We start from the raw sequence: 14911 nt of genomic DNA, 5'->3' as shown, positions 1-14911 counted from the left end.
CCCACCCCTGAAAACTTTCAAGATAAGGCTTGACATGGCTCTGAGCAGCCTGGTCTAGTTGATGTCCCTGCTCATTGCAGGGGGACTGACTCTGTGGCCTTTAAATGTCCCTTCCAAGAAAAACTGCTCTATGATTCCACAGATTCTGTATCAGTAGTGTGGGAAATCCTTGTAAGAGTGATCTTGTATTACCCCACCATCACTCTTTAGGCAATCACTAAAGGCACTGAATGGAGTCTTATGGTGCAACCTGCACTTTTGGCAACCTCTGGAGAGTGATCCATCCCAGTCAGTACTAGAGCTGTGCCTCAGCTCTTTAAGAGCAGGCACAAACATTTGAGTCTGTGTCTGATCTACTTACCTTTTACAGTCAGTGGAGAGAAACAGGCACTTCTAGGTCAGGACTCACCTTGTCCAAATGCAGACATCAAGAATAATTCAATGAACCACACTCTAAGACCGCTTATTTCTTTCCATTATAATGGAAAATTATAAAATGAGGACAAGGTGCTATATGCACACACCCACCCTGTCAATGTCTCCAGGGAGGTGAGATGAACCTCTTACAGGCCTAAGACAGGTTTTGATCTCCAGAGGATCTTACCGGTCTCCATGACTTAGGAAGAAAGTGAGACAGATCTCTAGCTCAGACTACACTTATATTTTAAGTTAATAAAATTAATTTAGCATTACTCCCATCCTGAATCTCTATCTACCACTAATAGACTAGTATTTTTTTCCAGAACGGGCCATTCTCCAAAAGAGCTACCATGGATTCAGGAAGCAACTGCAGACACATTTCTCAGAAGTTTCACATTTTATTTATTAGTATTTTATTTAAAACTTTTTATTTTTAATCATAAATTTTCTCCTTTGATGATCAGTTTATAACCCACAACAGATTAACTCTCCTTTAGCACTGGCTGGGTTAACCTGAGTACTCTAATGGCAGGGAGATTGTGCTTGGCTGGTTGAGGGCAGGTTTCAATCCTTCCTCCATAAATGTTAAACTGCATCAATTTCTTCTACTTCAAACTCTTGTTTGTCCAAACCTTGAAGAGCGAGAGTATCACCTGCTGGAAGTTATCTCCTGACACTACATAGAACAGCAAATTTCCAAAAGTATTTAATGCTGATAAAGGTTTAGTTATAATAAACATTAAAAGGATAGCTTTCTTCAAGTGGCAGCTAACTGGCTGTACTCGGAGCTCCAGATGAATCCCCTTAATGACATGGAAGGGGAGGAAGCACACGTAGAAGACCAGCAAGAGGAGAACAGTGAGTCTGCGAGCCTTTTGTTTGTAGCTGGCCTGTGTGTGGAGCCCAGTGGCCAAGATGCCAAAGATGAGCATGTAGCACAGAGTCACTGTGAGCAAGGGCAAGAGGAAGGCAAACACAGTCAGTGCCCAGTTGTACCAGCGACTTGTGATGAAGTCATCAGCAGCAACCAGGTCTGGGCAGATGGTCTTGTTCTGCCTGTCACTTGGGACAATCAGGATGGCCAAGGGGCTGAGGGCCACCAGGGAAACCATCCAAATGACTGCGCAGGTCACCACTGCCCATCTCCGCTTCCGAAGAAAAATGGATTTCATTGGGCGCACAACTACCATAAAGCGGAAGATGCTGAAGCAGCTAAGGAAGAAAATACCACTGTACATGTTGAAGTAGAAACAAAACTGAATAAATCTGCACATGAAGTCTCCAAAAATCCAGTTGTTTCCATTAGCGTAGTAGTGTATAAAGAAAGGAAGTGTGACGACATAGAGTAGGTCAGTGATAGCCAGGTTCAACATAATGATGGTGCTGCTTTTCCAGGGCCTCATCTTGACACAGTAAACAAAAATTGTTGCAATGTTTCCTGGGAAGCACACCAGGAAGATTAGGCTGTAAAGGACAGAGACATACAATTTCGCCTGTAAGAAATCTTCATCCTTGCAGCTTGTCAATCGGTCTGCAGAGCTGGGTTGAGCAGTAAAATTGCTGGTGCATTCAGATGCCATGTTTGCAGAAGTCTCCTTAAGATAAAAATCAGATGTTTACTTTTAATTTGTTTGTTGGAATATATTTTGTTGGTTAAACCATTTGTTGGTGGAGAAAATGTACATTTGAGAAGGAACAGTAGTGAGAAGAAATGAGGATTTGCTAATGTACCCAGTCTGACCTAGATAACACCATTGAAATGCTTAACTTCACCCTTTCCTTTCTTTCACATTTAATTTTGATAATTATTAATTTTTCTCTTTCTTTGTTTTGCCTCCTTCATTGAAGAAGACAATTACTGCTTATCTGCAAATCTTCAGGAGTAGGAAGCACACATTTAGAGAGCTAGAGGGAGTTTGGGCTTAGATTTTGCAAGTGAACTAGTCTTAACCTTTCAGAAAGTAGAACCATATCCATATATTATCTTCACTAATCTGAGCTAATCAGTGTTTTGTGCTCATGGAACAGAGATGTCATTCTGCTTCCATGAAAGCCAAACGATGTTAGGTTTAGTTACAGATATCAGGACCTGATGCTCCTATAACCTGACAGATTTTTCCCTGAATATGATTTTATTCTCTTGGAGTCATCAGAGTATAAAACTAGTATAAAATTTTTGGTTTGGTTTTTTGGAGGGTTGTTTTTTGAGGGACAGGTGTTATTTTATTTTGGTTTGTTTTTTTTTTTTAATCAAGCTCCACAGTGGCATAAAATTGATTTACTTTATTAAAGACTGTTTCTCAAAGGCAGAGGGAAAATGGAAAGCACAGAGGGAAAGCTTACTTCCCACTCTATGCCAATTGGAGCTAGGTAGACTTGTCTCTGAAATGATTTCTTGTCTGACACAGCCGATTTTGATCTCTCCACAGAGCGTTAAAGACATAACATTTCTTGGTAGTGTTTTAACCTGAAAAAATGAAGATCATCTAACTTCAGGTATCAGAAAGTTAAATGCTTAAATTGGAGCCAGTCCTCCTAAGCCTCACTTTATCATCAAAGGACAGAAGTAAGTTCCTCCAAGACATAATGTATCTACCCAAAACTGAGGTTTCTAAGACAAATTATTTACTCTTTTGGCATACCTATTTCTTTCCACTGATACAAAGGGTAGCCCAAGGTGACTAGTTCAGCCTTGGATATCTCAAGTGAGGCAACAGCTGTGCCACTGTGTGTCTTCAGCACTTCAGGTGAGTACCACTCTTCCAGATTCGAACCAATTCCATGGGAGAAAATATTCTAAAGAAAGTTCATAAAGTGCTAGACAGGGTATTATCAAGCCTAGATCCTCTCTCTTGTCCCAGAAACAGCATCTTTAAACTTAACCAATGCTACATGAAACATCTAGGGTGAAATCAACACATTAGAAAAAACCAAACCAAACCAAAACAAAAACCCCCAAAAACCCACTATACCTGTAAAAAAGACAGAATTGTACCTTATTCAGTCTTGGAAAATGTGATTCAGTTCACAGCATTCAACATGTTACCTGAATGACTGACTGTTCCTTATCCCAATAACTGGTAGAACATGAAAAATTTGCTCTAACAAACCCATTCATTAAATCTGGGACACAACGGGCATTATTTGATCATAACAACTCAGCAAGATGATTATCTCTTTGTTACTCAGAAGCACTTCAGAGTGAAATCTGAACAGTTTCCCCACGATTTAGTTAAAATACTAATACTTTTTAACATGAGTATTGGATTTGGTATAGAAGGTTTGCAGTAAAAGATGTACTAGGGAAAGGCTGTCAAGCTTGTTTTAAACCAATCCAGATTTACAATGCAAGCTAGGGCTGTGCATGTTTTCTCTCTTTTCTGCTGCTCAGTGATACCACTGTCACCCACATTTATGCCTCTCCAGTATATTTCACATCATGTTAGACAAATTTACTAGAATATTTGATTTATCCCCAGTTTGGCTTTCTTGCACTGCTGATCGGTTCTTCACCACAATCTTGAACCCTCCAAATTGAAAATGGAGAAATACTGCTTACCTGAAAACCTGCAATTCTGCTTCTCCCTCTGATATTGCTTTGAGTAAAGAGCTGAAATGAAATGTATTTATGTCTTCCTTGCAGTGAAGCAGGTTTTAGTATGGCTTTGCAGCCATATACATTCACTCCCTGTCTGACTGAGGCTCCATGTGAATTAGGAAACTGGCAGAAAACCTCAGTTACTGGCTCAAGTGTCAGCTCTTAGAACTGGGTTGCTGAAGGACTCCTCTTTTGCCCTCTGTCATTCACTCTGTCTTGCCTTCAGTGGGCAGATGAGGCTTTGCTGGCAGCAGCTCTGTGTGCTGAGGCAGACCTGTAGTATTCAAATAGCAGCAAATCACATTTAAATTAGCATGTGTGTGTGAGTGCATGTGCTTAGGAAAGATGAAATTAAATTTATTCTCCATTTCCTGTGAAGTGAAACCTGAGCACCAAAGTGAATAAGGTATGTTGTCAATTCAAGGTCAGGTGAAAGGTGTTATGACACACTGTCTTCATTAAAATCAAACTTCTAATGGAGTACAAATTTCATCTCACGAAATAAATGAATGTTTCTTTTGGCAAGATGTGCTTTTTGGAAAATGTGGCATTCTTTCTGCTTATTTTTGGTGAATAAAATATTAACAGTGTGTTGGCTGGTTATTACTGGAGTAGCTGAAATTGCAAACTTGTTTTATTTTGAGCTTTTGCTTTTGGGCTTCATAATTCACAAAATCTGCAATTTTCTGTGCTTCTCGAGCCAAAAGACTGTTCTTGAATAAAAAATCTCATTATTATCCTTAGCTCGAGGAACAAGATCAAAAGAGATTATTATTATTTAAAAGCAGTCATTGCATCTTGAATTTTGAAACTGCAGTCTTCAGCCCTTGAGCTGGCAACCTGGTCGTTGCACAGAAGCTCCAGCTGCTCAGTGTGGCCAGCAGCCTTTCTGTCTTGGTACATTTGATGGGTCTTTTCTCACTGATGAGTTTACGGTGCAGTACTAAATGAGCAAGCTTTCATGCTGAACATTATGTATATATGTACATATAGGAGCATTTTTCAGAAGAGTGTCTTGGCTCTCCTGTACTGGGCAAAATTTGGGAGCTGGCTATCTGTTTTGTTAATCATACTGCAGGGAAGAGTGGTAACGGGGATGATCAGGACGGGGCAGCAGTAATGCCTGACACCTAGATCATTGTCTGTCTGTTACCATTAGGGAAAGGGCACCCTCTCTGCCCTCTTCTAACCAAGCTTTTCTCTAGGTCAATGCACAGAGCACTTTTAAAATATGTCCAAAGTTTCTCAATAATTGTAAAATACACTGTCATGTACCAGCTGAAGGATCAGCAACTGCTTAAATAGCTATTACCCTGTTCCTAGGCACTGCATGTGTCATTAGAAACCATTTGTATGAGGCTGTAGCGTTACAAGCACAGAGGGAGCTAATTATAGTTAGGGATCATTTAATGCATTCACTACTTAATCCATTATACCCCTGAGCAATGGGGAACCTGTGCAGCACTGCCTGGTTTTTATTCTTCCTTGGCACTGGCAGTGCCTGAGGTAAAACAGAAATGGGCTTTCCTGGTACTGTGACCTAGACCTGCCAGGAATTTGGTGTGCTGGGGTCTCAAGCAGACCCTGGGGTCACCTCTGCATTTCTAACTCTGGACAGGAGAAGAGAAGAAAACAAAACACAAGTTTTCAGACCAATTTTGGGAGATAGTGACTAATATAAGGTCAACTCAGACAGAGCTGCTCTGCATGGAGAAGGAGATATGCTCCTTAGCTTGCCCAAATCTTGTCCCATCATCAGCTAGAGAGACCTTGTGGCTACTGCACCCCTGCATCCCTGCATCCTCCCTGTATTTTTCACCAGGGCTACAGCAGCTCCTCATTGCACAGAGACCTTTGGAAACATTGATTTCTGTCACAGCCATGTGACTGGCCCTAGGACTCCTGTCAGGCACTAGGGAAATTGAGAATAAACTAACAAGGACCACATGTTTAAATGGCTTATCTGGCCTCATGTGGGATCTAGATGGATAAGGGATGATTCTACAGTGTGACTTTCAACTTTTCAGTTTGTGGACCTTTTCTCTTTACCAGCCATTTCTCCACTTCATGTCCATGGACATCTTAAGTCGTCTCACGGGTAGACCACTGTGATCCTTCACAAAAACAAGAGGCTTTTTGTACTTTAAGGCTGCCCTCACCCTTCTCCCCTCTATGAGCATTGGACAGAAATCAAAATACCCTGTAGTTCCACAGTCAGCTTAAGTGACTCTAATTGCACGCTGCAGTCAAAAGAGCTGGCAGCACCACCTTCCTCTTGTCATCCTAAACCACACATTTTCAACGACACCAGTGCTTGTGCAACCACGGGATGTGTTGGATAAGTGAGCTGGCTGAGGCCAAACCAGTTTTCTTAATCTTTTGTTGGCTTTATGGCCCTGTTGTGACAGGTGATGGCTTTTTCTGTGGGTGTGTGGGCTCCAGGGTTTATGGTGAGCAGCAGTGGGGACTGGCTGGGGGCAAGAGGACAACAGCAGGGGTAGATTGGCTGGGGCTGGCACTGAAGCTGTGCATGGGTTCCTGCTGTGAAGTTGTGTTTCACTCACTGTACCCAGCAATCAGTCACCAGCTGAAGCTGGTCTCCAGCAATATTTCCAAAGGGACAGCACTCACTTTTTGCTTCAACAGCCTTCCAGGTAGGCTGGATTAATTAGTCAGAGGGGCTGACATTTTCCCTGACATAATAAAATTCTATGGAGTTCATGTGAATGTATTAATGTGACTCTTAGTCGCTGTATAGAAAGGAAACTGGAATGAGTTGGTGGTAGGATTAATGTTTCCTCTTGAGACTTTGTTCTACAGGCAAAGCCAGTTATCAGAGAGTGATGTCACAAATAGGATCATCGTTTCATACTGTATTCTTCCTTCTGTGATGGCAGGTGAACAGGATGCAAAGGATGACTGACGGGTTTGCCCTCCTGGGCCACACAACCTCCTTCAAAAACTTCCAGTCTGAAATACAGAAGTGGAGAACAATGCCCAGTATTTTTATTTTGCTTTGTGGCTGGTTCCAGACAATGTCTCTCTCCTCCAGATGGGCTGGCTATTGCCTTTTGTGGGCATTGGGGTGGAAGAGGCCATAGCAGGGCTTTTTGTTGTGTCTCAGCATCACTGCTGAGCTTAACTGTAATTAGGCTTTGCAGGCATGAGGGTCCACAAACAGCACAGGGGCCATCCTCATTTCACAAAACCTGACCTAAAATCCACAGGCATGACTGAAAGACTCCTTTCAGAATTAGACCTTCAGGCATGACAGCACCCAGTGTGGTGCAGTAGAAATGGCTCTGATTAATAATTGTGCAGGAGAACAGGCATTTTTTTGGGTAAGGGTTAGGCTCCAGAGTCTTAAGAGCTTTCATTATATGTTTTACTTTTGGTTCAGCAAACACATAATCTTTGCATGGGTTATTTCCCTTAGCAGACATGCATTTGTTTGGCTGATCTTACTCTGTGTGTGATTGAATACCTAATTACCATTGTTATCAGACCACCCACTGGGAGATGCTCTGTTCTGTCGAGAATGATATCGTGTGTCTTCATCACATGGGGAAATCAACTCCAGTTCTCCCTTCGTATTTCTTCCCTGAGACAGAATGGTAAGGGCAGCGTTTTTTAATCCCTAAATGCACTGTAACTCTAAATTAATCACAGTTAAATGCTGTCATCTAATTATGTAGGAAATAGAGACTGTTAATGAAAACTCTTGAAAAGGGATATTTTACCTTAGGAAAATTACATATATAATCTGGAATATAAGCAGTGCTGCTGCCACATCAGCTGAGCAGAAGTAGTTCCATAGAGTTCCAAAAATAGCCCATATGGATCTGAGACACTCTTTTCTGCCTAATATTAGTCCTCAAAGTGAATTGGAGCTCATCAACTACAGGGCATAGAAGATAAAATCTACTGCAGCCCTTACATGATGGCTAAACTTTCAGAAGGTGTGTTGCCCCATGGGAAATAGGGAGAGGAAAGACAATGGGACAATTTATCTGCTCAAAGCCAGCATGTGCTCAGGTACTCCGGTGCAGCACTGCCAAGAGCATAAACCGGCGAATAAAAAGCCCCACAGGAGCACCCAGCTATGAAGTGGCTCTAAACACAGCAGCTGCACCAGTTAAAGTTTTCCCAGCAGACACTAAAAACCAAACTAAACCCATTGGAGATGTGACAACAGCCATAATTGTTTCAGGCAATAGGCTGTTTCCTGAAAATGACCCAGTTCAGTGGGACTGAAAACAGAGAGGACCGATTTGCTGCCTCATTATTTTGTTGGGTTCTTTTCAGTTCCAAGATGAAGCAGGTTCCTTGGTGTTCAGTAATGGGTCAGTAGAGGATTCAGCAAAGAATGCTGCTGGTGTGGCTTCCAGTGTACAAGCAAGTTTTCAGTCACTGAAGATATATTCTCTTGTGGTGCCGTTGCTCTTGTAATTTGTTTGCAGGATGCTGTGGCACATGAAGGAAAGTGTGCCCTTTGCCTCTGGTCACTCTAATAAGGCTTTGTCTTCAGAAAGTGATGCTGTAGCATCACAGCCCTCAACACACGAATTTCATGTACACAGCCAAAGATGAGCCTTCTTATTAGGCAGATACTGGCAAGTGTCCTTCACAAGCCCTGCCTGGCTCTTGGCAGGACCCTGGCTGGTCCTTCTGGGTGCTACCAGCACCACTCATGTCTGCTCCTACCTGCAGCCCTAACCCCTTCGGTTCCCACCTCTGGAAATTACACTTGTGCTCTGGAAATTAGCCTTTTCCAGTGGGGCTGGTGCCAAGAGGAGCACAAACAGGACAGGGAAGGGAACTCAGCCATTTCATATTTCAAAAGTGTAATTTATCTCCCAAGATCATCTAATTCTTTGCTTCATACTGAAATTACGTACCACTGAATTAGCTGTTGCAGTTGTTTAGCACTAGTTTCTGGTAAGGTAAACAGGTAGCTGAAATTATCAGGTAAAATTTTAATATTATAAAGCAGTAAGCAGAAGTAATTTTCACTCAAATTGAAAAAATTGACATAACAGAAGCAGAAATCCACAAGAAAATGCCTTGCAAATCATCACTTAACCACAGAGCCAAAGGTGTTGTATTTTTTGGAGCAAATTCTGTTTTTATCAGGCAGAGAGCTGTACAACAGAGAAGGTGTTCAGGCTCCTCAGCCCAAGCACTTCCCATTCCATCCCTCATGACAGAGAACCAACTCCCTCTGGTTCCTCCTGGCAGAAGCAGCTCTGCAAGCCTCACCCTGAGAGACATGCAGTTTCCCTGCATTTGAAAAAGTCTTGTGCTCTTTAAATGATGCTCATTATTATCCCCAGGCCATTAACTAGCTCTCCAACAATTCAGACAGGGTGGAGGTGCAGATTGCTAAAATAGCCTTCAAAGAGATAATTCATTCAAACTGAACCTGTGGAATTCATACTTTTCATTATTTTTAACTTTTTTTTTTTTTCCTGGCTATTTTGTTCTTATCTAAATCAAATACATGGAAGGGAGGTGCTATTCTCTGCAGAGACTTTCTCTTGCTTTGCCTTTCTATGCCACCTCTCACCAAATGCTTCAGGATCTCCCTCTGAGCTTTGCAGGACTTGAGTTACCAGAGCACTGGGCTTATTCACTACATCTGGGTCAGCTGGGGAGCTCTGCTGTAAGTTGAAGTATCATATTTTTCTCCATCAGAGCACGAGTTTCAGCTAAAACACCATCACTTTGTTAAATGTGAATGTCATTCTATTGTATTTATTGACGTTTTCAATAAAAGAGAAACTGAAGAAATCACATCACCATGGGACAGAAGATGACACAAGAAAAGACAGAAAAAGCTCCCTGTGCTTGACCTTGGATTTTGATTTTTTTAAAAGGCAACTGCTTAGTAGTTGCTGATAAAATGAGATTATACAGTGTGTTAAAGGACATAAAAATTTCAATGCTCTGCATGTTCAGGCTGTTTGGGGTAAGGCTTTTTACCCACTACTCTGCATTTTGCCAACATACAACTCTCCTGCTTCATATTGCCATGTCTGATGGCTTTCTGGGATCTGAGGAGAGGATTCTAACCAAACTTTTATCAGGTTTTGCACATCGTATTCTAAGGAGGTCTAAAGTGGTGCATTGCCACTGACTTCTTAACTCAGCTTAACCCACCTCAGCAGCATCTAATCCATTGTCTTTCATGGCACAGTCACTGCAAAGGCCTGAGCACAGACATCTCTCCTCTCTGAGGGGCTTTCTTGGTGCATGCAGCAGGATGATGGTCTCTCCTGAAATCCTGTCATGATTCAAAGGGGTATTTCCCATGGCATTTCAGGAGATGGGGTAGAAGGAAACCCAAGACATGCCCCAGGCGGGGTCATATTCTTGGTAGTCCCAGCAGGTGCTTTTCCAATGTTTTTTGAGCTTCTCTCTCTACCAAACTATTACTCTGCTTCTCTGTGTCCAACGGATGAGTTGTCTCATGCCTGTCACCTTCCTGATCTAGTCCTAGCTGGGGCCACTCTGTTTTCCAGACACAGGTCAGATGTGTGATCACCATCACTTCTCCTTCAGTGGCCCTTCTCCTAGATTGAACAACACTCAATCTCACAAAATTTTATCTTTATTTTTCTGAACCTCTGTTCTGCTCCTTATCCAGCAGGTCCCCGTCCTTCTCAAAGCACAGTATTGGAGCAGACATGCCACCCCAGGAGACACATAACAAAAGCAGTAGGGTTAATCATCCTACCTGGAAGCCTGTGCCTTATTTCTACACCCAATTCTGCTCTTTGCCCTTTTCACAACAGCAGAGGATATCTGACTGATGTTCAGCTTGTGTCCTGAGCAGATTCAGTACTGCAGCCTAAGCAGATAGTCCAGTTTGTAGAGTTTTGATTAATCTCCAAACATAAATTTGCATTTGTCCTCATTGTTTTGCATTCTATTTTTTTCTAGACCATTTCTCCATGTTCTGTAGATTGCTTTGAATCTAATGAATCTACCAGAAAGCCTGGAGTCCCCTCACTTGTCATCGGCATGCTTAAAGGGTATACTTTCTACTCCATTGCCCAAATTGCTAGTGAATATAATAAGGGTGAGCTCACTGCATAATCTGGACTTGGATGGAAAATTTTGTCATGGTAAATATCCTAGAGCTGAGCCTTGCACTTCTCTCCTAGAAACTCACATCAGTATTATCTGTGCCTGGAGTAGCAGCCTAGCCACAGCTCCCAGTAGTGCTGGTTTTTGTGCAAAAATCTGAGAAAAGGAGCAAATTTTGCTTCTCAAAATTACCAAGTTTTGTGTCTGTTCTGCCCTCTTACAGAGCATTTCAGATGGAAGCCTGCTCCATCCCAAGAAAGGAGCTGTATTCTGCTGAACTATCCTGATGGAGGAAGCAGCAGACCTGTCCATCATCAGCTCCCCTGCTCTCTGTCTGGGGCTGCTTGGTTAGCTGGGGGGCTTCCCTGTGTTCTGCCTGCCTGGTTTCTATCAACTTCTTTAATAGACTAAAGACATCCAGATGAAACTTTTTGATTCTGTTCATTCAACAGTTTTCAGGGAAGAAGCATTCTGTCAGAAATTACTTGATTAGCTGAGATCAACATGTCTGATTTCTTCCCAAATAAACTAGATACTGAGACAGTCAATCCTAATTCAGGGGTCAGATGAACCTCTCATCTCAGGCAGGGCAATTTCTTTCCTAAAACATTCCCTTAGTACACATGCACAGATAACTTTCAGCACTACCATGGCAGCACCTGGACTGAGCTGAAGTCTCCAGGACAGCAAGGAGTGATTGCTGATCACTTTGGTAAGTAGCATCAAAGTATTTTTTTGCCTCTACCAGCCCAGGTGAAGGACAATCTTAGAATCATTTAGGTTGGAAAAGACCTTTAAGATCATAAAATCCAACAGTTTACCAGGCATTGCCAAGTCCATCACTAAACCACATCCCTAAGTGACACCTATACACATCTTTTAAATACCTCCAAGAATGGTGATTCCACCACTTCCCTGGGCAGCCTGTTCTAGTGCTTGACAACCCTTTTGGAGAAGGAATTTTTCCCAGCATCCAGTCAAAGCCTCTCCTGGCACAACTTGAAGCCATTTCCTCTCCTTCTATCAGTTGTTACGTGAAACAACCCCATCTCCCTCAGCTGCTCCTTGCTGGTGACAAGGACTAGGCTGATACCCCCCCACACACCCCTTCTCCTCAAGGTGCAGTCTATGTCTGTGGAGAAACACTCAGGGATTTGCTGTATTTCCCTGTATTTTCCAAGGGAAAATTTGGATGGGTACTTTTACATGCACAGATATAGATGTCCCTTTGCCTGTGTGTATGTGTGTGTGAATTGATTGTGATACGGGTGTTGTGAATATTGTGAATCTATAATTAAGTCACTGTTATAACTGTAAAAAAATCCTATGGAATCACTTTATAAATGCTACTTGGTGTAGCATTTCACCCTCACATTTCTGCTTGGGAGCAATAGCGTGGAAACTTGTGTTGATGAGATGGTGCATTTCATGGACCCCAGGAAGACAGGAACAGAAGACTTTCTTTACAGCTGAGACCAGGTGTGTGGTTTTAGCTTTGTAAGCCAACTGAAGAGCCTTCAATATCTACAAAATCCTCACAAAAAAATGGAAAAGAGGGTCCCACAATAAAGGTCATCTCTCTCTCTCTCTCTTTTGATACCTTTAATACACACAAGAAAAGGAAATTTTGTAGAAAATTTAACATCAACTGCCACCCTGAGGCAACTGCTTGGTGAAAGAGCACAGCTGCTGAGATCCATCTGCTTTTTACTAAATCCAGCTCGTTGTCTCCCTGAAAGAGAGATTTTTTACTTTTCACCTCATATCACAGACTTTTGTATAGCATTAACACTTTCTTCAGTAAAATAGTCTGTTTTTTCAGAATTATGAAGACAGGAGATTTTTGCATGAGATGTGCATCTTTTGAAGTAATTCTTGCAGCTATCATGGCAAGGACAGGTGGTAGAGGTATTGATAACCACAGGGAATATGAAACAGTGTAGTAGACACCAAATGCAGTCCTGCTTCAGATTCCAGATACCTCTGGAATGCCCATGGAATGCCCATACCACAATCCCTCAGACCCATTATTCACACCTTACAGTACAAGTCAGATAGAGAATACATGACTGTATTTCAGGATTAATACTTCTTCCTTTGCTCCCGATACTGTGCTGTGAAAATCTTTGCCATGGATTCCTGTGTCTTATTGCAGGGAAAACCTGTCTGGCTGCCCAAAGGGCTCCTTTCTTTGGCTCTCTAGGGCCACAAATACAATCCTACTTCGGGCATATCTCCTGTTTAGCCCTTTGTTGTGACAAGTGATGAGACTGCTGCCTGTAGTGACACCCAGTTTCAGCAGCTCATGTAGACAGAGAGAATTGTTGCCACCCACCAGATTATGTGGGACCAGATGGGACACATCCAGAACAGAAGGGCAACAGTGGTTTTCCTTTCAAAAGCCCACCCCTATTTAGGGGGCAGATGAGATAAATGCAGTGCTTGTGACAGCAAACACTGGCATGCTGGTCTTGTGAAGTCCAGTTACTTCAGCCTTTACTTATCCTAGCTGTGGGAGGAGTTCCAGCTGCAGGAATGGCTCTGAGAGCCCTGCTGCTTTGCTGGGCCTCCTTCTTCTTCTTTGGTTCTTACCTCTGCCAGCACAAGCAAGTTATGTTTCAGAAGATTGAAGCAAATCTTTGCTTAGCATTCAAAAAAAGTCATTTAGCTCAGAGAGGTAATGCTTGGGGTCTTAGGACATCTTTGTTGATCTGGAACTAAATAAATAAACTCAGAAAATAAACTCTGAATTGCTTTAACTTCCCTAGAATTGGCTAGTTGAATCAGTGTGAAAACTTGCTTTGGAGTGGTCATATATGTGGTGAGAATACCTTTTCACAGTGCCCTTATCTGCAGTGCCAGGAGCTCCCTGAGACAGCTGATCTCACCTGGAAAGAAGCTGCTCTTTCAGGGAGAGCAGGAAGGGGAAGATGTGTTGATGCCTGCAGCCATACTTCCCCTCCCGCAGCAAGGTTCAGAGAAACCTGGCTGCATTTCAGCAGTGGAGAAATGTGTGAGGAGAAAACACACACCATCATTACCTGCAATAGTAGACTGTCAGTAATAAAAGAGAGAGAGATACACCATTTGATGTTTCTGGCTAGGCCATCAGGAGGGGGTGAATTCTCTCCCAAAGTGGGTAAACTCTAATTCCCTGTATTTATCCTTTCTAAATATTTGAAATTCTTAATTGGCCACTATCAATGTTTGTAAGACAACCTCTGCGGGGGTAAAACCAGCTGTATTTCTGAAAATCACAAATCTGTATTTTCTGTAAATCTGATTTACAGCTTACGTAAATCATATTTATATTTATATATTTATAACAACATAGCCACTCCAGCTGTATTTGATTTAAAAGTATAAAGCAGAGATTATGTTTCTTTAGAGAAATTTGAAACAATGCTCCCACCTTGCTCTTGCAGATGGTATAAACATATTCTTCCTTTCCTACTCTTGCTGCTTCTCAAGCACAGATTTGCCTTTCCAAATCAGACACTGCTTTCCTGCATACTCTATGCTTTTCCAGAGCGATCCTTTCACTGGAAAAGTTTTGTCTGCCCTCTAGTGGGAATTTGAGTTATTACACCCGCAGATCCCAGCTGCGGAAGTACAGAAGGGTGGAGTCCCTTGGGCACAGCCTGGAATTACTGCACAGCCAATCTTCATAGTGTTCCCAAAAAAGTCAACGCCCCATTCCTGTCTTTCTCTTCCCTCAGTGAGATGCAGGTTTGCATTTTGGCAAAAAGGATGGGGACTATGTTTGCTGGGATTTTGTTATGGCAGAGGGACAGATTCATTTTT

The 14911-nt window shown here is 42.3% G+C and overlaps 1 protein-coding gene across 1 annotated transcript; it reads right to left on the bottom strand.

Moving 5' to 3' along the window:
- Nucleotides 1–1025: 1025 nt before the first annotated feature.
- On the bottom strand, nucleotides 1026–2001 carry OXGR1 (oxoglutarate receptor 1). The gene has a single exon (XM_064411298.1). It carries the CDS (start codon nucleotides 1998–2000, stop codon nucleotides 1026–1028), a length of 975 nt encoding a protein of 324 aa, XP_064267368.1. The 5' UTR covers nucleotide 2001.
- Nucleotides 2002–14911: the final 12910 nt, after the last annotated feature.

This window comes from Passer domesticus, chromosome 2, assembly GCF_036417665.1.
Source record: "Passer domesticus isolate bPasDom1 chromosome 2, bPasDom1.hap1, whole genome shotgun sequence".
Classification (NCBI taxonomy): Eukaryota; Metazoa; Chordata; class Aves; order Passeriformes; family Passeridae; genus Passer; species Passer domesticus.
This window is presented reverse-complemented; position numbering and strand designations above follow the sequence as displayed.

What these genes read in the sequence shown, in the direction of transcription:
- OXGR1 (XM_064411298.1), bottom strand. Translation starts at nt 2,000, where the DNA reads ATGGCATCTGAATGCACCAGCAATTTTACTGCTCAACCCAGCTCTGCA.